Raw genomic sequence first — 23,936 nt, forward strand, 5'->3', positions numbered from 1 at the left:
AACGTAATATATTTGGCGTATGGTGGTTTACGTTTTGAACGGGTGCTAGTTCGAAGATCGTGATCTGGAGTTCGGTGAATATAAATTATTACCTTAGCATATGAGAACGAAAACAGTTTTAGTAAAATGTAAAATGTAAAATTCTACAAAACTGGCTACGGTACATGGTGGCATAAAAGTGGAAGAAACCCATCCGGATACGTATAACATTTCACTTAAGCGACGTGTACCGCCTTTTCTCGTCCTTATGGGTCACTAAATCCCCTTTTTTTGCAAGTTCACTCCCACATAACGATCAACAACAAACGCCCGGTAAACGATAAACATATTCTGTGTACTAACGATTTGCATACTCTCTCAGTTAGGAGTTGGGAGTGCCTCGTCCTTAGCATGTACACATCCACGCGTGCCAACCATAAGCCACTGGCGGATGGCCTTTTTGCATTTAATTTTCGCCCGATTACCTGCCGAACGAGGATGGTCACCCCGTTTGGGTGGTACGTGCGAACGATTTCCCATCCATCAGTGAAAGTCAATTGACCATCGGAAGGAAAACCGCCCGAACCGCCATGCTTGGGGAGCGTTTTAGATTGCCCGCTTAGATGTTACTAGCGTACCATTTATTTTTCTCCCTCAGCACACGGAGGGCCATCCCAGTGTATGGGTATTGGCGAATCCCACCCCCTTGGGCGCACCATTTGTGGGGGTGTGTTGCCAAGGATGTGTTCCCGAGCGAGGATTTGCTTTACGCCTCAACACTTTCATCTTCGGCGAGGGGTGAGTTTGCTAGAAGGGCCACCCAACGAGCGTGGGAGAAAAGCATGGCCAAGCATAGAAATAACATGGTAATGTCACATCAATATTCCCGCACCATTCATCCCCACGCACGCCGAGTGTGCATGGGGGTGAGTTTATTTTTTCCACCCCCATCAGCGCCACGAAAAAGCACAACATTGTCCTGTCCGGTGGGATGGGGCTGTACTCTTTTTTTTTTTTTGCTCCTGCTCACAGCCAAGGCTGCCCAATGGGAAGTCAATCGATGTACTGGAAGGGACAACAATATGGCGTCGGCATTAATGCGCCCAAGCGATGAGGCCGTTGGTATGCCGGGGAGCATTTTGGCGCGAGGACACGACGAACCGGGAACGTAAATCGAGCGTTCTAATGGGATTAGCTTGTCAAGCGGGACGCATTTCGGTATGCGAGTTCGCTGAACGCGTTTGATCCCGATGGCCTTTTTTCGTCCTCCCCCGAGGACAACATCCTTGTTTAACCGGCCCAACCCCCTCAGGGCGATGAGGGAAAAGAATGTCCTTTTGAAGCCCGGGTCGGTGGTGGGACGTTTGGTAAACATATTCATCGTCATAATTAGAGAGCTTTCGTCAGCGGTGCAAGCTGGTAGTTGACACCACTCGGTTCCGACTGACAGCGAGGCCCTATCCCAATTCCATCAGCCCCACCGATGAGGTGGCTCCAAGGAGCAAAATAAAAACGCTCCTCCACCGCACGGTGCGCGCTTAAATATTCATGAGTGGCATTTTATGTAAAGCAGCCGATCCCGCGTGCCGTAAATTCGTTCGTTTCGCAAAAGGGCGCGGTTAGTTTCCGCGCGCACGCCGCGGAATGGTTCAATTTGTCGGTTGCCATGGGATGCGCGGGAAAATCATAGCAACCCGATGTCGAAAGCCTGCGGAAAACCCATTGGCCCTCTCATTCCAGCGACCGAGAACTTCTGAATACTGCTTGAAAATTGACAACGAAACGGTCGGGAGGAGGTTTTGCTTACTTTTTTCTTCTTCTTTTGGGTTTGCAATTTTCACCTACTAATAACATTTGCACCGTTTTGCATAATGCGAGCGGTTGCCACTTCGTCGGAAGAGAGTTTGTTTTCCCGCTGTGTGTGCCACGGCAAACCGCAATTGGGTGGCTTGTTTGTAACCCTATTTAGTAGTTTCTGAACTTAGCTCTTCTTGGTCTCAAGTTTGTTCACGACCGTGTGGTTAAGTTCACAGCCATGACCATGAGTCATGTGATAGAAAAACTGAAAATCCTCTTACTCTATCGCTTGATCGATATTTATTTGAGAGCAAAACTTTACGAAAATCATCCCTTTTTCATCCCTCAATGGAAGTTGATCACATTTCGATACACCTCTTGATCGGTGTCTTCTGATTTCACTCACCCGAATCGATTCCTAGAAACGTACATTACCTTCCCGGGCAAATCCTTCCGAGTGTCCTGTTCCGTTTGATAGATTATGGCCCATTCTTCCCGAGTGATCGACTAGTAAATCCCTTTTGCTCGTTCGCTTTTTTCCTGCTACTAGCTACGAAAATTGTCCACTCGCCATTTCTGAACGGATATTGAAGCTTATGAGCCGCATCGATACGGGTGAGTGATTTGAAGATATTTGTTACGAGACAAGCGCCAACGGAAGCGAAACAGAACGAGCGAGAATTACTTCAACTACAATCCCCGCCCGCAAACCGTAGGTGTCCATTCGTCCGGGATTAGCATAAACCCTTCGGACGTCCTGCGAGCCCTGCCCGGGGAGCCGTTTTAACCGTTCGCAATAAATTGCCACACCTTTATCATCGGACGGCTTTGGCGCCCGGTCGAGCCGAATTCGTCCCTTCCGACTTCATTTCCGATGCGAACCCCGGAGCCACGTGTCGGGAGGTTGTTCCGGCCGGCGAGGTGATATAAAAATATAAATGCGCCCATTATATTTACGACACCGAAAAAGGGGAAAAGTCTCACAAGTTCCGCTCCGAAAATGGCCCATAACGTCCGGCACCTTCGCGTCACCTTGCCTTTCCGGGGGGACATTTCTTCACCGGCGCAAGGGTTCGGTTCTCGGTGGAGCATAAGTTAGGAAATTATTTCCCGTTACGAATATATTTATTTCTGGGCCACTTTGCGTTCGACAGCCCGTTAATGGGATTCCGTTCCAGCAGGCCGAACCGTAGCTGGTGCTGGATTGGAACCGAGCGAGTCCTGCGTCGAGTGGCCTGTTTTACCTGCAACGACCAGGAAACACTTTGCCACCCTCATATTCCCAGGAGGCTGTTTCATATTCATGAGCAGTGTGGGTCGTGCGAGACGGTGGCGTGCATGGGACATTACAAGCAAATTACCAATTTGTACATTCATCTCCGACTGCACCAAAGTGGCGGTGAGCCGCAGTCGGAAAGCATAGCGTGACCCACTGACCGGTATCCGAGCTGAACAAGGTGAAGATTAAAGCGCTAAATTGGTTCAGCATGAGGATGATAAATTTTTCGTTTTAGAAATATCTGCTAGAAAGTGCTAAATTTACTCTCAGAATCTACATCACTGAATGTATGAAATTTGATATTTGAACCTTAAATTTGTGACTACTGGTAACGTCTGTGTTATGTAGCGTGGAAATTGAACTTTACGCTGGCCTTTTGTAAAGTTAAAGTGAAAATAGTTTATTTCAACTAGTTTATCAAAGCCTAAGAAATTTTGGGAAAAATCCAACAATAAAATTTGACTCAATTGTACCTCTGCTATTTTTACAGGATGTCGTAAAAAACGCCTGCATGCATACTATATAAAACACCAATGAATTATCTCTGGTTTATGGACACTACATGAAGGATATACGCATATGTTGACGACTTGTTTGTAAAACATTACTGTTGAAAAGCAATGTATTCTAAATTTGTATCAATATAATATAGAACGCTTTTTAATTGTTTTAAAGGGCTCTGTGTATCGCAAGTATAAAAAACAATTTAACCAGAATCACGCTTTCTGGATTCATAAATTTAAAATAACAAAGTGGTTATTTCAGCAAAATTGTAATTATACATACAATCGGTTGCTGCACGGCGTTTAATGTAAAAATTTGTTGAAAATCATACATTTGTTTCGTAAGCCATTATAGCACTGAAATGTCAAACCATACCTTCTTTAGTTTTGGCAAATGGGGCGATGAGCTAACCTGTCAAATGAGAAACGCGCTATTTCTAGCATGATGTACGCGCCTCTGGGTTAAATTAAATTTCATTTCCATCGTAACTTTCGGCTTGAAAACACGTAAGTATTAATATTTCTTAAAATTTGTGGTATTAGCTCTCGCGTGGAAAATCAATATGTCTGAGCTAATTCGTATACTTTGGTTCTTATTTCACAGATTTGGTTATTATCCTCGTGATGGCATACCTGACGAAAGGCTCCGATGGGATGTTGCTGTACCGCTCTGATACTGCTCATACGCTTACTAGAGGAATGGCGAAACTCGAGTCCTCTCAGTATGGCAAAAAATTTATCAGAAATTCCAGTGGTTGTTTTGTAATACCCCTAAGATAGCTCATAAGTTCGATGATACGGATAGCTAGTAAGATACGGAACAATCGATGCCTGGAAATTGAAACATGTACGAATGCTAACAAAAGATATGTGCAACCATTGATGAAACGCTAATGTAATAGCGAAAATACATTGCTTAACACGAATTTATGTTGTTTTTCTTCAATGAGAAGTATTTATGAAGGCTATGCATACATTGATTTGGTTAAGAGTTGCATGCAGAGCATAAGTGCGGTTGGAAACGAGAAATTTCTAAATTGAAGATGGCGTTTTCAGAAGGCCTCGGTTAACAAAATGTCCGTGCGGTTTCCTATTTACGCCCATCTTATTGCCGGTAGGGAACATTGGCAAGCAAACTGTTGCATGTAAATTTGAGAGTATAATCACATAATCGGGAGGGTATACAGATTGCGGAAGACCCACTTATCCGTGACCGATTTAATGATTGATAAGATACCTTTGTCCGGTAGGAAACGGTGGCCGGGTGGTTTTGGGATCGTCCACGAGACAGTATTGGATATCAATTGCATTCTAGAGTATCAATATTAAGCTTGGTATCAGTTTCCCAGCTGATTACCGATCGAAGCCGGTCCTGCATCTCGCTGGAAGTCTTATGAAATCTAACCACCCAAGCACTCGTGTATTATTTCCCGTCTAGCAGTAGCCTCGACCAGGTGGTTCTAATCAGAGTGACGAAGCCATTTCGTATCGGTTAGTGAAAATAACATCATTTTTTCCAATTGCATTGAGGCGCCGTTGATTGCTTCTTTTTTGTTATTTTGTTTTCCAAAACATTAAGGCGCCGACATCTGACAGCCCGGTGCATGCGCAATAGCTTCCTTCCCAGCAGTGCATGAAGGTTATGTTATTGTTTTGATTGGTGTAGAAAAAAGAAACCATAGTGCCAAAATATGTGGGAAGCATCGTACGTGTAATGAAACGGTTTTGCCTTTCAACTTTACAGAACGGTGTTCGGTGGTAGAAATACTGTGCGAAATCGCTCATGTTTTGCTCCAGTACTTAGGCTTCGAGCAGAGCCAACATCTCGCCATACCAGTAGCAGTAGCTTCGTTTCGGAGAAGATATACCTGATTGAAAGTGTGATCTCAAAGCAAAACCGTTGCCTGCCATGGAGAAGGCACACAGTGATAAAAACAATGATCCTAGACCGCAAGAGCCCGAGGATGTGCCACGGGTGCGAAATATGCTGCTGCGTTCGATGTGCGCCGTTTACCTAATGGCATTCGTTAGCTTCTATTGTGAAGCAGAAGGTGGGTATAAAATCTAGAAACAATACCCTGTCCAACATCTGTCGGTTACCCGGCTTTTTCCAACCATTTTACAGCGCATTTCAATTGGGCCCTGGTATAGTGCTACAATTGTACCGGGCTACGGGTAGAAATCGATATTGAGATCTGCGCGTTTCGAGGCTGTAGGGCTTATGTTAAAATTGGCTAGAAAATCTACATAAATAAGTTTAAAGCGAAACGATTTTTATTTTACCATTTTATGCAGGAATCTAGCTACATAGGAAAATATATTCGTTTCAACTGATTGATCAAAAATTAGATATTGTTCGATATTATTTTTACAAATCTCATTCTGTTTTCAAAACAGCTAAAATTTACACTCATAAATATTTAGGTATCACTGCATGTCCTTCAGACAAAATTATTTTTACAAGCAACATAAATATTGAAGCTTTCATGGCCCATTGTGCGTGCATTAAAGCTTTTGTGAAGTGTATACATGTTGCATAACTCGAGGCGTTCAGCAGTCCTCTTTGGAATGCATTATGCACTATTTCTGTTGCAGTAACAACTAACAAAAAAAATTAAAATATAGCCGCTTCTATACTTTTAACGATAAAACTTATAGTAATTATATCTTTTATTTAGGATACTTCTACAGCTGATCTAAAATGTGAATTAATAATCTATTTGTTCATATTAAAGAGGCGGATAAGATATACGTATTCGGTTACCACAAATAAGTCACCAGGCACTTCTGAACTTTTACATCACCCGCGGGACTTTATGTTCTTCCTTCAGAGCGACCACTTAATTTACTCAAAAGAGAGCCGACCACCAAGTGAAGCTTACGGCAGCGAACTGCTTTGATGATACTTGCCTACCACGGGCGAATAAAGCCGATACGTTGTGTATGTGGTTTGGTAATTTAATTTATGCTCTAATTCAATATCCTTCACTACCTGCCGTTAGCAGACCGTTGTAATTTGGTTAGCATCTTCTTGCTTTTTTTTTTTCCATACTGTCGTTCCGCAAGCCTCGCTTTGTCAGCTGGCCTTTTGATGGACGAGAGTCAGGTCCTTGTCGAGTGGGGTCGGGGAAAAAAACCCCAACGTTAACGTGTCCGTGAGCAGTCAACCTCTCTGATTGACCCGGTGATTCGGGTGACAAATGGACGTTCATCGGATTAGGAATTAGAAATCAATGATTTCAAAAGAGCATCAAGCTTTCAATGGAACAGGGGGTTGCTGTATAAATGAGTTTCAGAACCGGGATCGCGGGTGTACGAGCCACCAGGGACGTTGAAATGGATCCGTCGTCATCGTCCAACCATCAACGCCAATATGATCCCTTGCTCTCTACCCTTGACCGAGCACCGCGCGCGCAGTCAAGCGAAAGCGAATGCGAATGATGTAATTTAATTATATCTCAATTTGAGAAGAAACTTGATAATCGATTTCAAACGCCGTCCCCGAGCTCGTTGGGTCGTTTTATTCAGCGAGTGGAAGCTGTCAGAATCCATTGCAACGTTTCGATTAATCCGTACATCCGGTGATGTGTCTTTTTGGCGGATCGATGTCTCATTGCAGGGCTGTATGGAGACGCGGGAATTCTACCAGCGGGTCGTGTCCTGGCGAACGGGACACTTAAAGAGCGACTGAGCCTGCTGCAACTCGGTCCGTTCATTGGACTAGGAAACGGCCACGAGGCGATCGATCTGTTGTGTCTCGTGGGCGCGACCGTCGCATTCCTAGGACTCGTCACCAGGACCCACTGCCGGTTGCTCAGCTTCATCGTGATGTGGTCGGTGTATTTCTCGCTGGTTCAGATCGCGCAATCCTTCCGTCAGCAAGCCGACCACCTGCTGCTGGAGGCTGGCTTCCTTTGCATATTGCTTGCTCCCGCCCGACTATCGGACGCTCGCCATCCCATGGAGGACATCGCGTTGCTTCTGCTGAAATGGCTCGTGTTCCGGTTCATGTTTGCGTCCGGTTCGGTGAAACTGGCTAGTGGGTGTCCGCTCTGGTGGTCGCTGGATGGGCTGAAACAGCACTACGAAACGATGCCGTTGCCAACGTCGTACAGCTGGTACACCTACCAGTTGCCGGATGCGTTCCACAAGCTCAGCACGATCTACGTGTACCTAAGTGAGCTCGTCTGCACGTGGTTGTTCTTCGCTCCGAGCAAAGCCGTCCGCCGATTCGCTCTCGGTTGGCACGTATTCCTCCATCTGAACATTATCGGCTGTGGCAATTATGGATTTTTATCCCCATTCGTGGTAACGCTACTCCTAACGCTGCTAGACGACGAGGACGAGCTGCTGGTGTGGCTCCAGGATCGCTTGTTTGCCGATGGATCCCGACGTCGCCCGGCGCGTGTACGCGGTCGCAATCAGCAGGATGCCACGGATGGTGATCGCAACGGAGGACACCTTGTGAAGGCGATCACTTTGCTCATGGTCGTTGGGTCGTGGGTTTGCTTCAGCATCGGCTTCTCGGATGGCGGCCAGCTGACAGTTAAGCCATCCTTCACGAAGGACCAGTACCTGAACGTCATGCAAGCGATGATACGCGCCGCTCCGTTGCTCGTACTCGTTCTGCTGGTGCGAAGATTCCTCAAGCTGCTCGCCTCCCAGGACAGCGTGGGCAGCTTGGTAAGTAGCGTTGGTTGAACCCTGACGAAGTTAATGCTGCTCTGAAAATGTTCCTGTTCATGTCCTGTTGTTTCTACCACCCCTAGGCTGATGGCATGAGGCAGTTCTCGAAGAATCTCGGTCTGCTAATTTCCACCATCGTCGCGTTCACGGTGTTCTTCATGTCGATCGTGCCACACTCGCGGTTGTTACCAAACACCGCTATTTCATCACCTCTGATGACCCGCGCATACGGTGGCCTACACAGCCTGTACGTTGTCAACCAATACGGCCGGCACCTGACAAAGATGCGACCGATGCGCCGGGAGCTCATCCTCGAGTATGCGGATGACGTGAACAGCACGGAATGGCACGAATACGGCTTCCAGTACAAACCGTGGACACTCGAACGTGGCTCATCCTTGCCGTATGCGTGGCTGCATTTCCCGCGATTCGATTTTAAATTCTACGACGCTTCCGGCTCGAAAATCGATGCACAAAAGTGGATGTACCCCATGGTACTGAGGCTGCTGCAGCATGAACCTGCCGTGCTGGATCTGCTCAACCCGCGTCACGTTCCATCGACGACACCGAAGCATATCCGGGTGTCACTGTACCGGTTCGCGTACACCTCGTTCTCGGATGGCGGGTTTTGGTCACGGGAACGCCTCAGCGATTACTTCAGCGTATTTTCGCTTGACGACGCACATCTGCAGGAGAAGCTGAAGCAGATGCAGTACCGAACGACGACTGAACCATCGGGAGCTTCGTGGAACTGGCTGCTCCGTTGTCTGTTGGATGCCGTTCGACGGTTCGTCGGTGCCATCGAGGGAAGCTACCTGCTGACGGGATTGTTCGTGGCCGCTGGTATGCTTATCTACACCCAGCAGCAGCAGCAGCAGCATAGAACTGGACAATCCACTTAGTAGCCCTCCTAAGAGGGATTCTCACGCGCACGCAAGAAAAAAAACCCATTGTCAATTGTAGTCAAATTAATGCAAAATCTATGCAATATACGCACTGAAGGAGTATTCATCTCGCTGCACGATTGCGCACGAATTTTCTCCTCCCGATCGATGCAATTCCCGCCCTATTGGGACGTTATTGTTACCGGTTCTTTTTGTTCCACATCACCGCCATTTTCATTTCTTATAAGCTCGTCCTTTTTGCACGTCAGCGGCAAATAAATAGACTCACAAAGCAACGATAACCTTCAATTTCGCAGTTCTCCGATTGTGTGTGTGTGTGTTTTTTTTTGCTTTGTTTCTATCGCTTTTTCCGATGAACAATTGGCGAACGGGAGAAGTTTTTGAACGTTTATCCCCACCTCCACCGTTCGTCTTTCCATGTTCCATCATCTCGCCCTCGCTGGAAGTGGCACACATCGGAGAGCAAAAATAGGAAAGCCGGCAACACATAACGTTGAAATGCCAGCTCGCAGGGAAAGGATTGCATTTTTCATTAGCTTCCGACAGGTTCGGAACGGACGAGCCGTTTCGAGTTTCGAATATTTGCCTGCCAGGCGAACCTGTCCTGCTGCCCACTGCCCGAAACCCGAGGGCTATAAACTGCCGAACCATTAGAAAATTGGTAGCCTTGAACGGCCATGAAGCAGGTGAAGCTAGGGCTGGGCTGGATCCCTGAAGTCATGCAGTTGTTCGAGAAAACTGGACCACCACATTCGCACTGGCGGCTGCCACTTCTGGCGCAAAAAAGGATGCCCGCTAAAGGTTAGCAATAATTCACGTGGACTCAAACATGGCCATTTTTCTCCGCAGCGTATGATGATGCCTCGACCGGCCCCTTTGTCGTAGCCGTCCCCCGGGGTCGATCGGGGTTGAGGATGGATTTGAGTGCGATTTTCTTCCGCTCCGTCACGGACCTGTCACAGGTTCCTGGCACCGGAAGTACCGGTTTCTCCGACGTCGTCAACCCGGACCCATTTTCCAGTTGTTTCTTGCCAAAAACCGAATTGCAACGGGCCACCAATCGCCACCGGAGAGAGCAGTATTGGAAGTGCAATTTCATTCAGCCAGTTAAACAGACGAATAGCTATTTTGAGATGCTTTTTTTCTGTTTCTCTACCGACCCCGAATATTGAAAGGGCACGGTTTGCACCGGAACAAGGGCGGATCATTCGTGTCTTCCGATTGCGGATGGATGGACGGATGGATGAATAATTGACCGGACTGCAGGCTGCGCAACCGATGCGGATGCATTTTTGAGCGATTGCACCGGCCGAGTTGAAGTGTTTTGTTGCGTTTTGGGGCGTGTTCCTTTTCGGCAAGACGAGCGTATTGCAATCCCGGCGTACGAGTGCCACTCAAGCGTACGTTCAAGGATGCGCTCTTTGTCGCGGGAAATGGATCCTTTGCCACCGCTATTGACCTTCCTCGGCACCGGGCTCGGAGGCGTATAAAAGCGATTCCCGGAGCCGAGGATATGCACGCCGTTGAAGGATGCACTCAAGAGGATAAGATGAGTCATTTCTTGCGCGATGCTTTCGTGGGGGTTTGGCCCTTGTAATCCTTCCCTCCAACGTGGGGAATGTGCAACGGTGCATGCTCGGCAAGGACGTCGGGGTTGTGTAATGCATTTGCACCGTTACCGGAACGGGGCCAATACCTTCGCTGTCACGGCTATGCGGTTGCTCAGCGGCTCAGGGTCTGCTCGGGCGTGAAAAGACGCTCGCGTCCTCCTGGACGGCGTGTTTGCCGTTGTCGTGGTCGTCTTATCCGGTGAAAACCCGCGCGTACAAGGAATCTGCATTATTTCAGCTCCTCGCCTAGGCCACGATGGTGGGGTGTGCGATAATGGTGCGAGCGAATTACGATGTCCTGGTTGCGGTTTTCCTTCCCCCCCCCCCCCTGTCTCGAGCGACCCCCTGGCACGCAAAATCCCGCTCTCCGAACGGGTCTGCAAGGATTCGCAGAATAAGTGCCCTCAAGAAATAAGCAAGCATTCACCAGTGTGCTGTGTGGAGAGAAAGCCGAGTAGGAGCATCATTACGCAATGATTGGCGGGCTGCGAAATGACAGTCCTGCCGCCCACGGCCACCCATAATGTGGGTGGACGAACCGGTGGGGCTACATTTTGAAAACAAAGTTTTAATCATCTTTCGCGGAGGCGCAATTGCGAGGTTCGTGATCTTTTTTTTCTTCTTCGGCTATATTCAGCTTGAGCGTTAAGGGGGTGACTTTTTTTTTCGTTCACAACCCTCGAGAAGTCGTACGGAGGATTTGAAAACGACAAATTACTACTCACGGAAGGGTTCGCTTCGTTGGAACGCGCTTAGTTACGTGAGAATTTGGAATCAGAATAGCATTCAGAATCGTTCAAAGCTCTCACAGTAACAGGAAAGCACATTGGAGGCGTCGTGAACAAAAAAAAAATTACGCCAACTCCTTGCGATGCCTTGAAGGTCGTCCATCAAGCGCCCGTAAGCGTGTAAATCCGAGATTGGGAAAATGGGAAGTTTCATAATTACGTACCGGCAAAAGGTACGGCAAAAGTTGCCGTTTGAGAGTTAAACGGGATGAGCTTCATGCTTGCGCCCATATGAAGCCGAAAGGAGTCACTCAGCGTATCAAATGGTGCGTTTGTGGAATTCCGGTATTTTTTTATTTTGTTTTCGTTGCTGTCCTTACGCCACTTGTCTTTTTCACCCTTTATTTGCCACGGAAAAAGCGGGTGGATTTCTTTCTGAGGAATGTTTTTTTCTTCCCTTGCGCGTTAAAATGAAAGCATTGCTTACCTACCGTGGAAAAACGGGTTGGGCGCTAGGAAATGTAGTGCTGAAATGAGAAGCAATACACAGTAAATTGCTTTTACGAGCGCATAATGGAAAAACTTGCTCGCTTCGGTTCGGGCCTTTTTCCCGTGCGCCGCGCTTCGGTGCTGCGTGTTTTGTTTTTCCACCGGTGTTTTTCGGGACCCATGGGTTTGGGTGGAAGGGAGGATAACATGCCAGTAATAATGCGACGACAGGATGCCGACAGCTGGCATGATGCAGCTCCCGGAACCGCTTCCGGAAGCTGCGCGCTTATAACTTCCGACCGACGCAATGCCAGCCGAAGGGAATGGGGTTTAGATTATTTATAGAGCTGAAATGAAGCGCACGAGTTAGCGTTTTCTTGCGGCGAAGGAATTCAACGAAAGCTGCCGTCCCTTTTGCCTGCCTGCGGTGGGGTTGGTTGTGGAGGTAAAAATGCGAAACCACCTCTCCTCCCGGGTGGGTGGGGATGTGCATCGGAAAACGCGAAATACGAAGCGCAGGAAGTGCAGCTTTCTTATGCATTTTCTGGATTTCCTTTGCGCTTTAGCCAACGGCACGCGCGGCCCGAGAAGCGCCATGAAATGGAGGCGAATAATTTATCTCCCGCGGGCGATGGCGGGAAAGCGTCCGATAGCGTGTGTGTGTGGGTGGGTGTGTGGAGGTCCACATACACCGCCACAAAGTGTGTGTGTGTTCGGACACGCATCGGTGCAACCACCATTGGGGAAGAAAGCCGTAATCCGAACGAAAGAAAACCCCTCTCCCCCCGGGGGTGTGGGAGGCTGATGCTGGGAAGGAGAGAAAGAACAGGACGTGGCACAGAAAATACCATTCCCGCGTGACGTTGAGCTTCCGGCTGTCCGGAGGATGTGTTTTGCTTTTCATTTTCCACCCTGTATCGCTGGATGAGCGCGGGCGTATTTATCTTCCCACACGATCGTGCATTTTCCGAACCAAACACACAAACACGCACGCACACACACATGCATCTTTGTGAGATGAAAAAAAAAGATGCATTTGGCATTATGGTTGCATTGCGAGCATCTCCGGTTCCGTTTGTCAGCACCGAGCGTCCTTGTTCGCATTTGTCATTCGTGCTCGTTTCAATTTTCGATTTACGCCTTCGCAAATCGCGTGCCACAGAGCTATACTAGCCCCGTGGTGGGTGGTTGGGATTTACGGTGGAGCTAACCAGCACCATCGAGTACTGGAAATGCATCACTCCGCGGTGTTCGGGTTGTGCAAAAAGTCCAACACCTTGGCTTGGGATGGATTATCGTCGACAGCTCGTTAGGCTCCCGTTTTAGGGTGTTTGGATGCATGTGAGTGTGCTTTCCAAGATGCACTCTCTCTCTCTCTCTGTCATGAAAGCCGAGAAAGTGGGGTACTAAGCAGCAAGCAGTAAGGCACACGGTTTGTCTTATCGTTGACAGGTTTGTTTGCTGCGAAGAACCCCTAAAGGCACCCTTAAGATGGAAGTTCCTCTTCGTAGCGCGACCGGTGTGGCATAGATTTTATAATTCGGTTAAAACTTTCCCCGTCCCGTTCATTGTTCCAGTGGCACCGATTCGGGAAGCTACTGCCCTGGTGGACGAACCTGTTGCTCGAGGTACCTCTAGCCGGAAAGCTGCCAGTCCTGTCCCTTTTACAGCCCGATCCTGGCAGCCCGATGCAACGGTGTAAATCGACCTCGCTGCACTAAAAGTGTCCCATAAAAAAAAATGATACCAAAACTTTACACTCTCTGGCCGGAGATGCCATTTGGGGGGGGGGGGGGGGGGGGGGAGAAAACTTTCTCCGTGCGCGCCAGGATGACTGAATTATGGGTTGCAGCTGATGGCACATCGGGTTGCGGTGGTTGTTTTTGAGGTTACGAGCCTCGGGAGACGAAAGCCCACACGGGCAAGTTGGAATCGTTATTTTAAGACGCACTTCGGCATCGAAATTGGCACTCATAATTGAATCGGGAGAAGACGCCCCAGGATGGACGAGAGTCGTTCCGAGTCCCGTTAGAAGCTCGGACAAAGGGGCACTCATCGCTTTTAATAGTCAATTTACCGCGCGATAGCTGCAAATGATGACGCATGGCCGGGGGCGGGTGAAATTGATAGCTTAGCCGTAAATCTTTGCCGGAGCATAAATAAATTCCACCCGCACCCGGCTGAGGTATGCAAATTTAGTGCAGTTTTTTCCTTCTTCCTTCTTCTTTTACAACGAGCAACGCGCGCGAACACTTTTACCTATCAATTTTCATAAAAATCTCAGATTTTACGATACACCATCGTGGTGGTGGATTTTTACTCTCTTTTTCTCATGTTTTGCGGTGATGGCACAACACCTTCCGATCGAGTGACAGGCTGCCGGGAATGCAAGGAATTGCGCCAGTATCGCGATAAGGACGATGCCGGATTCCTCAATTGCGCGCTCGGCCCAAGATTCCGGCACGATAACTCGCTCTCTTCACGCGCGACTAAGTGACACACACACACGCACGCTTCCCTAACGGACTGACGACTGGCGGCGGATGGAATGCCGTTTTTGATTATTTTACATCCCGACGTGGGTGTGTATCTTCATTTCCACCTGTTTTATTTCGCATCGTCTGGATCGGCGCACCGAGGAAAACAACGATTCACCTCGACAGGAGGCTCCTTTGGGAGGGGTTTGGTGGGTGGGGTGGGGGGGGGGGATGTGAGAATTTATTCGCTGTAATTTGCATACTTTGACGGGTGCCTTGCGGTTGTACCTTTACGGCTTCACAGCCCCGAAGAAAGGGCAACAAATAAACACGTCCTGCCAGCGAGTTGTTATCTGAGCGCGTGTAGTTTGTTCACCTTTACCAGGTGTGTGTGTGTGTGTGTGTTTGGTAGTGGGAGGAGGTGAGTTTCACCAGCCGACTAGGACTCGTCATCATTATGCGTCACCATTATGGTGTCTTCGGTTGGTTTTCCTCGTGCTTAGAATCGCACCGTCAAAGACACAGGTGCCCATCCTTGCGCAGCATCCATTCAACCCAGCATTGTCCCAATGGAGGCGCGTGAAGCGAACGAAACGGTTGCTAAAAAATGTATGTCCAACATATTTTTCTGTCCCACCTGCCGTACGAAGGTCTCGCATAATTCTGCGCTTCTAGCGGTCGTTCCCGGGAGGCAAAGGACATGCGAAATCCTGCCCAATCCAGCATCTGCATCTCAGCTGCGTTTTGTTAGCTTTCTTGCGTTAGCATTTGCGTCCGGTTGGGTGGTGGTTTTGTTCACTTTCGCGTTTTGTTCAACAGCAAGGATGCTGCCGTTCGTCCTTTCTGCGCGTGCTGGTCGGCATTTATTGTTTCCTCCCCGTCCGTGTCCGTGAGCGAATCCTTTTTTTTCCCCGGACGACTCGAAGCAATGACTGTTTCCGTGAATTTTCTCCACAAAGACGCTACCGTGCCAGGTTGTCGCACGATGCACACCGTTTACCATTTCCGGTCCTCCCCCCCGACACGTGCAAATTGGCGCGCGATGACAAATGCACGCCTTGCGTCTTCCGGTGGCGTACTTCGTTCCATTTGTTACGTGGCCGGTGGCGGGCCTTTTTCTTTAAACTTCAATGAAGCTCGAGAGCGGAAGGTTTGCCAATTGGGCTGGCGTGAAACAACCGCAGGTGGAAGGAGAATCAGAAGGTGCGAGTTATTTCACGCAAAAGCCTTCGTCTGGCGAAACTTTGGTTGATGCGCGACTGGCTTTCTTTGCACGTTAGCGGTTGATTCGATGGGTAACTAGCGGCAGCAACTTTAGAAACACGTAGTTCTTTAGTCTGTTTGTTGTACTGTACCGCTTGCGGGTGTTGGCAGGCTTTTAAGCTAATTGCTCCGACAGAAATGGGCCGTTTTATGTAAAAGCGCACTATGGACGGCCTTGGTTGAAGGAAAATCAAACTATTCACCGTGAAACGCTCGGCTCAGGGATGATCGCGCGCTGTAGTTTTGAGTCTAAATAAGGAGAAGAAAACACCTACACAGCGAGGGTGTTATCGAGAGCGACCCCATAATAGAGACCATTACCGGATGCACCAATTCCAGGAGTCTCATGAATGATTAAATCCTCTTCGTTTTCCACCGAAAAGCCGTAGCGCCGTTGGCGCGATCGCACTTCAAGCAGGTACTTTTCTAATTACTTCAGCTCAGCTCGGGCCTTTATTGAGCTGCTCCCGCCCGCGGATTGCACCCGGTCGGGTGGAAAAGTAGCGCCCCGATGCACACATCCGCTCACTTTCGCTCTCACGCGAACGCTGTCTTGGGGAAATCTTGATTCACCGTCACTGGCTGGTGGAAAACCGCCAACAAAGTTTGAGCAAATGGGCTAAGATAAACGGAAGAACGTGCTCAAACCCCAGCTGGTGGGTGGTGTGGTGGATGCCGAAAAGTTATCCCCACCCACGGGAAAAACGGCCACGAAAAACTTACCACCGAGCGTCTGGCGAAGGAAGGACGAAAAAAAAATCATGAAGGACTAGAATGGACGCATTCCTAATCCTCTTACGGCGGCATCCGGCGGTCGTCGCCCGGGGAAAACCCGTGCACGGTCGGATTTTCCCGGACCACCCAGGAAAATGCAGTGCAGGTGCAGTTCCCGCACACGGTGGCTGGTAAGTAAATTGGGCTCATTATGGCACCGTGCGTTTTGGGCGACGAGATTCTTGGGATTCTTGCACGGTGGGTTGAGCCTTCGCTTGGTGTTCGTTCGGCGGTTTTTGCGCTCCTTAAACACCTCCTACACGGCCAGCCACCGGTGGACGTTGGCTTTGGTGGGCCGGGTTTCCGTTGGCCAATTTCGGTGGCTTTTCCGTGTGGCGATGGTCGGGCGGATGGAAGCGACACCTCATAAATTATCAAGATAAATTACAACGCTCACTTTCGTGTTTCGGGCGGCTGCTCGTATATGCGTATATAGTGAGGGAGTTTTTCTATATCTCTCTCTTTCACTCGCACCATCTTTCAACCTCGACTCCTTTGGGGATGTAAGCGCAGACCTTGAGAAATCGCAACAAGACAAAAACGGCCGGCCATTTTTCGCCGGCTCTCTAAGACGCGCGGGCTTTGTTTCAACCTCGCTCGCTTGTAGTAATCCTTTATGACAATTAACATAAAGTTTTGCAAGTGTTTTCTCACCACCGGTCGGCCCGCCTCACGGGCGAATGGAACACGGACGGAGTCGCGGGAGTCGTAAACGCGACGGGATTTAGGAACAATCTTGTGCAAAGCTCGGCTACGGCGTGGTTCGAGCGGTTGCTATGGTTACGAAGGGTGAGAAAAATCGACGAACTAAAAAAAAAAGGCCAACCTAAGCGGAGTCTGTGACCGTCGGACGGTACTGATGGGACCGGTTAGGGTCCTTTCGGGTGTGGTCAGTCGATGGTTCAATTCAATTAAGCGTGATGCGTGGAGCAAAGTAGAAAAAAAACAGGACCTCGAAGCCGCAAAAGCCGTGCGTTCAGGTTCCATTAGGTAAGTGGTTTTAGTGCGGAAGGGATTATTTAGGTATCGTCCTTCGGTGAGCGTTTGTGTGTTTGTGTGTGGTTTAGTGCCGAATTCTGAGGAAGACATCATACATCACGCAGGAATGACGGGGATTCAATTGGCGAGGCAAAATTATAGCAATAACCGCTGCGGGTGCATTCCCAAACAGAGGTTTATTAAATGTCGGTAAGTGCCTTAAAACCGGAAATAATTCTCTCTGCACAGTGGCAGAAAGAATGCTGTCCGAAAAAAGGAACACTTCACGCGATCTATCATGTCCTGAATTATGCTTTGTTTTCCTTTCCCAACCAAAAGTTTCTCCACTTACATTGCCGCTTACACGCCAACAGCTCTATCGCTGGCTCGCGCTGGGGTTTGCAATGAATAAATTTTCCCTTCCGCTAATTACCGAAAACCCGCCACCCAAACCGAGGCGTCCTTTTTGTTGCTTTTCCGCTGATAAATGGAGCGTTTCGCGCGAACCAGCTCCCGAGCATCGATCAACGCGAGCGCGATGCAACACATTTGCAACACCCGCTGCAACCTCGGGCTGCGTGTACTCAAATTCACGAAACAATCATTAGTACCCGAGTCAACGCAGCCATGGCGTGCTGGCAAGCGTTTCGAGCTCGGTTCCGGAAGGAAATCAGTTCACCTTCAGCGCTGGTAAACCCAGTCAGGGCCACCCAACACACAGAGTGCAACCGAGCGAGGTTCGAGCGAGGGACGCGACGCTGAATTAATTGGTAAAATCTGACTTGGCATACTAATGCCCGTTGTCATTAGTTTTGATTAAATTTATGAAACGAAACACGAGCGGGACCCGCTTTTTTGCCCCGAGCGGTGGTCCTGCCGGGGTGCTGATATATTTTATCACTAGCTCGAGGGGCTGAGATGATGGTGATGGCAGCAAGTGCTCGTAAAAATACGACCGACACTAAGCGCCACCGGGCGGAAGTCGAAGTGCTGACGAGCGTACCGAACGTACGGGATCGAAGGACGAAGGCTGCCGGTCGAGAACTACCTTCAGTGTTGCTTGCTCAGCGGACGAACCAGAGGGCTTTCTGAGGGGTGTTGACTCGAAGCTTATGTTGCTGCTGGTGCTGGTGAAGCTGCTGGTGGGATTATTCCCTGTTCAAGCCTCCCGTTCGCACGTGCGAGGCGGCTTCGAAACACGTCCACACAGCGTATCGCGCCATTCGTCGTGTGTCACGCTATGACAGGAGCCTTTGACAAGGTTTTAAAACAAACAGCACACAGCACACGCGCCAGCGTCAGACCGGAGCCATTTTTGCTACACCTCGACGCGGGCAGACCCGGAGCTTGGCGGGATGTAAAGTTTTCGTTTAATTAATTTCGATACGATAGAAGGTGGCTGGAGTTTGGGGCGTCGTGTTCCAGGTGTTTTCCGTGAGGGGGCATTAAGCGGGTGTGGCTTTAAGCGGGAACCGATCGATCGGTAGCGGCATTAGGATGCGGTGCACGTGCTGCTGGGTTGGTTCTATTGATCGTGCGATTAATTAAAGCTCTTTTGTTTTGCGGCCAAACATGGTGTAAAAGTCAATCGAATGGAACCGAGCGCCGGGAACGGTGACTTTCGAAGGCTGGGATACGTTTATCTTGTGTCTTTCCAGGTAGGGTGATATCCGTGACACGTGAGGGTTTAACAATTGATGCGTAATTTAAAAAAAAAGCTTAAATCTCATCAAGCGCGATGAAAGGGATACATTCGGAAAGAATGTAGGTTGATGGGTAGCGCTTCATATTGTCTCGGTGAACCTCATTGTATAGGGTGAAAGAAGCTAATTTGAACAAGATAATAAAAAACAAATTCAAGTAGGTTGAATTACATAGCTTACTATTAATATTCAGGAGCCTTTTTTGACAAGGATTAAGATTATTTTTTTGCACGTTCATACTATGCATACGTTCATAGAGGGTACGTTCACAAATTAAAGATTGAAACCAACCTAATAAACTTATTTAAACAACTAACTAAAATTTTCCAATTACAAATTTGGACAGAATAAATACTCTTGCACCAAAATATTCCTAAAGCCGTTCCCATAGCATTCTCCAAAACCTACTGGGATATCATTTTGTTCACTGACACAACAGTACATGAAATGTTATTCCTGTTGCATATTTTGAAGGACGGATTTGAGCTTTTCGTGGCTTAGATTGAAGCCTCTGAATTATATTCCTTATTTATGCATGGAGATTGGGAGGGTTCAGTGAATAGAACTATCCTTAGTGTGCCCTTTTGTGTAGTGGTTGTGTACAATTTGTGTACATCACTGTACGTGCCGCTCAGTTCGTCATGAGTTCGCTATGGATTTCTTAGTTCTTTGCGTCAATTTCTAGATGAAACGTGATGAATAAAAATCCCCTTTCAACGTCTTTATTCCTCTTTTATTATCATTCAATCCAAACGAATCCGCTGCTCCCGATTGCCTTCTGTTTCGTCCTGTCGTTAGCTACACTTTCGATTCCCATTTCGATCCAAATCCCAAAAGAATGGTTCGTTCAAAGGACTGAAAAGCGCTTAATACTGATTCGCGACACCACAGTTCCACCTCACCATTGCCGATGACCGGACGGTCGCTGAGATTGCCGGGATCGCTTCTCATCGGGTACCTTCGCAGCGGAGGGTCCCATCTTGAGCCACTGTTCGCACTTTTTCCGCGACACTTCTAACCGCGGCCACGGAATCTTCTCACGCAGCAACCACTCGAACCGTTCGTCCTCGTACAGATCGTACTGACCCTCGGTGATGGGAAATCCGTTCGGTTCGGACACGGCGTCGAGCATTCGCCACACGCCAGACAGCGAGTCCCTTTCGGCCGGTTCAAGCGAGTCCTTCGTCGTAGGCGGTGGTCCAACTTTGCGCACCCTTCGATGCCGACGACGGTGCAGATCGTGCTGCTTTTTGCGCTCCTCCAGGTGATACTTGAGATCGCACTTGTGCAACATCTCGTCGATGAAACCCTGGAACGTGGGGCTAAAACCGTTCGAGTCCTCGAGTCCACTCTCCAGCGTGGTTCTGCCATCTTGGTGCAGTTCCTCTGACGGCAAGTCTGCATCTTCCTGTTCATCATGCTCCGCAGTGAGCTGGTCATAAACTTGCCGGAATTCGGAAGTGAACTGATTCAGGAGCATCATGTCGTCCCCGTCGTCTTTTCCGGGTGTCTGAGGAACGCAAAGAACACCGTATCGAATTCAGCGTGGCTACCATCACTCTCGGACGTTAAGTTTACCTTTTTCCGTTGATCCAGCAGTATGTAGGAGTCATCCAGGTCAGAAAAAGGCTCCGAGAGTGCGCTCCGCGAGGAACTAGAATCCCCGTCTGGGTGGGGACTCGTCCCGGGCAACATCTCGAGTACCGAGAGTGGCCTCAGAATGTGGAGGATGCTGTCAGAAAATGCCTGCCGGACCTCCGGATCTTCACTCGAACCTTCGGCACCGTCGTACGCGTCCATGGCACTGGAACGTCGTAGCGAAAGTGCTCGAGGCGAACGGGCTGCTCACAAATCCAACTCCACGCTCGGATCCGATTTCGAACTGTTGGATCGATAGGGAACGGCGGCTCGAATGTTCTGAGTGTCCCGAATGTGTGGGCGCGTTCGAGCGTGCATGACTCGTTCGGGGGAAAATCCGTTTGGATGTTAAGTTTGACCCGTTTTCTTTTGCGATTGTGGTGTCCCGGTTGTTTTTGGGAACAATGCGCGCGGGTGTTTTGGGGCGAACGAACGGAACACTGGATTAGTTAAAGGTTATTCCCCTTCTATGCGAAGAAGGGCTTTACGTTTTATCCGGGTTGTTGGGAGAGCGTTTTATTGATGAGAATTTGGGGTTAAAAGAACGAAAATCGAATTTCAAAACGCATGGCATAGTCGAATGCATTTTAAAGGAGCTTACACTTCAATATATATGACAACTCTATGAATAAAGGAATGTAACTTAACAAGCAGAGTTGCTTTATAATTTTTACAAAAACCTCTTCATGACCGAAGTTAACCTTTAAGATGACTGTTTGAAATTAACCTTTAAGTATTGAAAAAAATCCTTCACCTGTTGATTCCGTTCAATCAATAACTTCCATGTGCTCAGGGCTCACTCGCAGTTAATTTGAACACTCAAAACGCACAGGTTGCTATGGCGACGGTGCTATCGGCTTCCTCGGCAGGCTAACTGGAAGCGCCATTATAATAAAAATCACAATCCTGCCATATCATCGCGTAGACCATTTAATCACTCATCGTTCGCGTGGCGGTCTAACGATCTATCTCGGTCGGTTGATGGAAAATCCAGTCTGCATTGGAGACTCCCAGGCTTATCGATCGATTGCGCGTATTGATAGGAATAACCGTTACGTAGTTTTATTGTACATCCGTCGCAGTAGAATAGATGCTCCACTGATTAGATGGAACATGAATGGGCCCCAAGAGAAAAAAAACCCCGTTCGAATTTGGCGGCCACCTGCTCTGATGAACTATCGGAAGGTTTGCGAGACCTCGCGGCGCGCTATGTCGGTGTCGTTGACGGATGATTACTGAGATTGATTCAAGTCGGCGGTCGCGTGGCCTTAGCTCTAACATGTCGACCGTGACGTTGGTGACTCTTCCTTGTTCGCCAGGATGACATTTCCCGTGACGGTCTCGCTCTAGTAGTGTAACCGGGTTCGATAACGGAGCCACAATGTGCTACTAATGGTACGATCGGTGTTCTTACATGGTCAGTTAGTCGGGTTATTCCCGTATCTGATGTCTATAAATGGGTTACTATCACACCGTGGTATCGCAGGGTAGATATGCGCGAATGCCGATTTGAGACAGATTGCGTCAATGTATGCTTTTTTAATGCGCTTTAAGTGCACTGGAAGCAGTCTAAATTTAGGCTTATCCTTCGTTACTGATGATCAGAAGGCTCCAAAAAAAGCGACTTATTCTGAGGTGACAGCCCAAACGTCAACGGTTTTGTTTTGCTCATATTGCACAAGCGCTCCATTGAAATTGCTCCCCTTCTTTCGGGCTTGTCTCGTACCTTCTCTCTACCTGCCGGCATTACAGTAGTAATTAGTCCTTATCACACTGACCGATAGCCAAGTACCGCAATAAATCACCGCGTTTTTAAATCCACGCGTACCGGCCCGACCGCCATCGGTTAGATTACCAGTCCAGTTGAGCTTTGGACGACCTTCCGAAGACCTGTACGACATATAAAGCGACCAGTGGGCCGTTACTCGAACCATCCACCATCGAACCACCGCAACAACATGTTCCGTCTTAGCGTTCTGCTGACCATCGGTTTGGCCGCTTCGGCCCTCGGAAACGGTACGTATCGGAGCTGCATGCGAAAGGTCCTTGCATCCGAGTGTCTAACGAACTGGTGCTTCCGCTTGCAGTTCTGTCGCCCGAGTACTACGAATGGGCTGGTCGCATTGTGGGCGGTCAGAACGCCGGAACCAACCAGTTCCCTCACCAAGTGTCGCTGCGTTCCGCTGGCAACGCGCATTTCTGCGGCGGCTCGGTCATCAACAACCGCTACGTCCTGTCGGCAGCTCACTGCACGGTCGGTCGCACCACCGGCAACACGATCTCCGTCGTCGGTACGATCTTCCTGAACAGCGGCGGTATTGCGCACAACACCGCTCGCATCGTCAATCACCCAAGCTACAACGCTAACACGCTGGCCAACGACGTTTCGCTGGTGCAGACTGCTTCCGTCATCACCTACAACGCCGCCGTCCAGCCGATCGGTCTCGGAACCAACTTCGTCACTGGTGGAGGAGCCACTGCTTCCGGTTGGGGTCAGCTTGGAGTAAGTGTTGTGTACGTGTAGTTGTCTATAGGACTTCCGCTAACCGGTTCGAGGTGTGTTTCTACGTTCTCTCCTCGTGCAGGCCAACATCGGCATCCCGAACCACCTGCAGTTCTTGAACAACCAGATCATCACGCTGGCTGATTGCCGCAACCGTCACACCGCCGGAAACGCTGCTCAGGTCTTCGACTCGACCGTGTGCACGCTCAGCCCGACCGGTCAGGGTATGTGCATGGGAGACTCTGGTGGCCCGCTGATCCAGGGTGGTGTTCAGCATGGTATCGTCTCGTGGGGTATCCCGTGCGGTCTTGGCATGCCTGATGTGTTCGCTCGCGTCTCGTCCTTCGTCGGCTGGATCAATGCCAACGCTGTCTAAGCGATCGTGATCGTCTCAGCAGACTCTTGTGATTGTGATGATATGAAATGGCACTGATTGGATAGGATCATTAAAGGATTTTTACTTCAAACAAAATGTCGGTGGTTTTTTTTTGTAAACGTGAGCGATTCGAAGAAGCTTGAAAGCTGTGGGCAGGCGAAACTTATCAGCTTAAAAGTCGTGTGGAAATCCATGAAAACTATAACATTTCTTTGCTTGAATCACGATTTTTTTCATTGATGATGAGT

The 23,936-nt window shown here is 48.9% G+C and overlaps 3 protein-coding genes across 3 annotated transcripts; 2 read left to right on the forward strand and 1 right to left on the reverse strand.

The window, feature by feature from the left end:
- Window positions 1-5,467: 5,467 nt before the first annotated feature.
- Window positions 5,468-9,419, forward strand: LOC128731095 (lipase maturation factor 2-like). The gene is made up of 3 exons (XM_053824192.1): window positions 5,468-5,609; window positions 7,178-8,241; window positions 8,328-9,419. Exons 1-3 carry the CDS (start codon window positions 5,468-5,470, stop codon window positions 9,144-9,146), a joined length of 2,025 nt encoding a protein of 674 aa, XP_053680167.1. The 3' UTR covers window positions 9,147-9,419.
- A 10,650-nt stretch (window positions 9,420-20,069) lies between these two features.
- LOC128731122 (uncharacterized) lies at window positions 20,070-20,989 on the reverse strand. The gene is made up of 2 exons (XM_053824220.1): window positions 20,750-20,989; window positions 20,070-20,681 (listed from the first exon to the last, which is right to left on the reverse strand). The coding sequence occupies exons 1-2, from the start codon at window positions 20,969-20,971 to the stop codon at window positions 20,070-20,072; spliced, it is 834 nt and encodes a 277-aa protein (XP_053680195.1). The 5' UTR covers window positions 20,972-20,989.
- A 1,778-nt stretch (window positions 20,990-22,767) lies between these two features.
- On the forward strand, window positions 22,768-23,688 carry LOC128731115 (chymotrypsin-2-like). Its single transcript, XM_053824212.1, has 3 exons — window positions 22,768-22,825; window positions 22,897-23,312; window positions 23,395-23,688. Exons 1-3 carry the CDS (start codon window positions 22,768-22,770, stop codon window positions 23,686-23,688), a joined length of 768 nt encoding a protein of 255 aa, XP_053680187.1.
- Window positions 23,689-23,936: the final 248 nt, after the last annotated feature.

Source organism: Anopheles nili, chromosome 2, assembly GCF_943737925.1.
Source record: "Anopheles nili chromosome 2, idAnoNiliSN_F5_01, whole genome shotgun sequence".
Classification (NCBI taxonomy): Eukaryota; Metazoa; Arthropoda; class Insecta; order Diptera; family Culicidae; genus Anopheles; species Anopheles nili.

Excerpts from the sequence above, each read along its gene's own strand:
- LOC128731095 (XM_053824192.1), top strand. The coding sequence starts at position 5,468 with ATGGAGAAGGCACACAGTGATAAAAACAATGATCCTAGACCGCAAGAG. Across the intron at positions 5,610-7,177 it reads CTTCTATTGTGAAGCAGAAG|GGCTGTATGGAGACGCGGGA; the intron begins GTGGGTATAAAA and ends GTCTCATTGCAG. Across the intron at positions 8,242-8,327 it reads AGGACAGCGTGGGCAGCTTG|GCTGATGGCATGAGGCAGTT; the intron begins GTAAGTAGCGTT and ends TACCACCCCTAG.
- LOC128731122 (XM_053824220.1), bottom strand. The coding sequence starts at position 20,971 with ATGGACGCGTACGACGGTGCCGAAGGTTCGAGTGAAGATCCGGAGGTC. Across the intron at positions 20,682-20,749 it reads TGCTGGATCAACGGAAAAAG|ACACCCGGAAAAGACGACGG; the intron begins GTAAACTTAACG and ends TGCGTTCCTCAG.
- LOC128731115 (XM_053824212.1), top strand. The coding sequence starts at position 22,768 with ATGTTCCGTCTTAGCGTTCTGCTGACCATCGGTTTGGCCGCTTCGGCC. Across the intron at positions 22,826-22,896 it reads CGCTTCGGCCCTCGGAAACG|TTCTGTCGCCCGAGTACTAC; the intron begins GTACGTATCGGA and ends TTCCGCTTGCAG. Across the intron at positions 23,313-23,394 it reads CCGGTTGGGGTCAGCTTGGA|GCCAACATCGGCATCCCGAA; the intron begins GTAAGTGTTGTG and ends CTCCTCGTGCAG.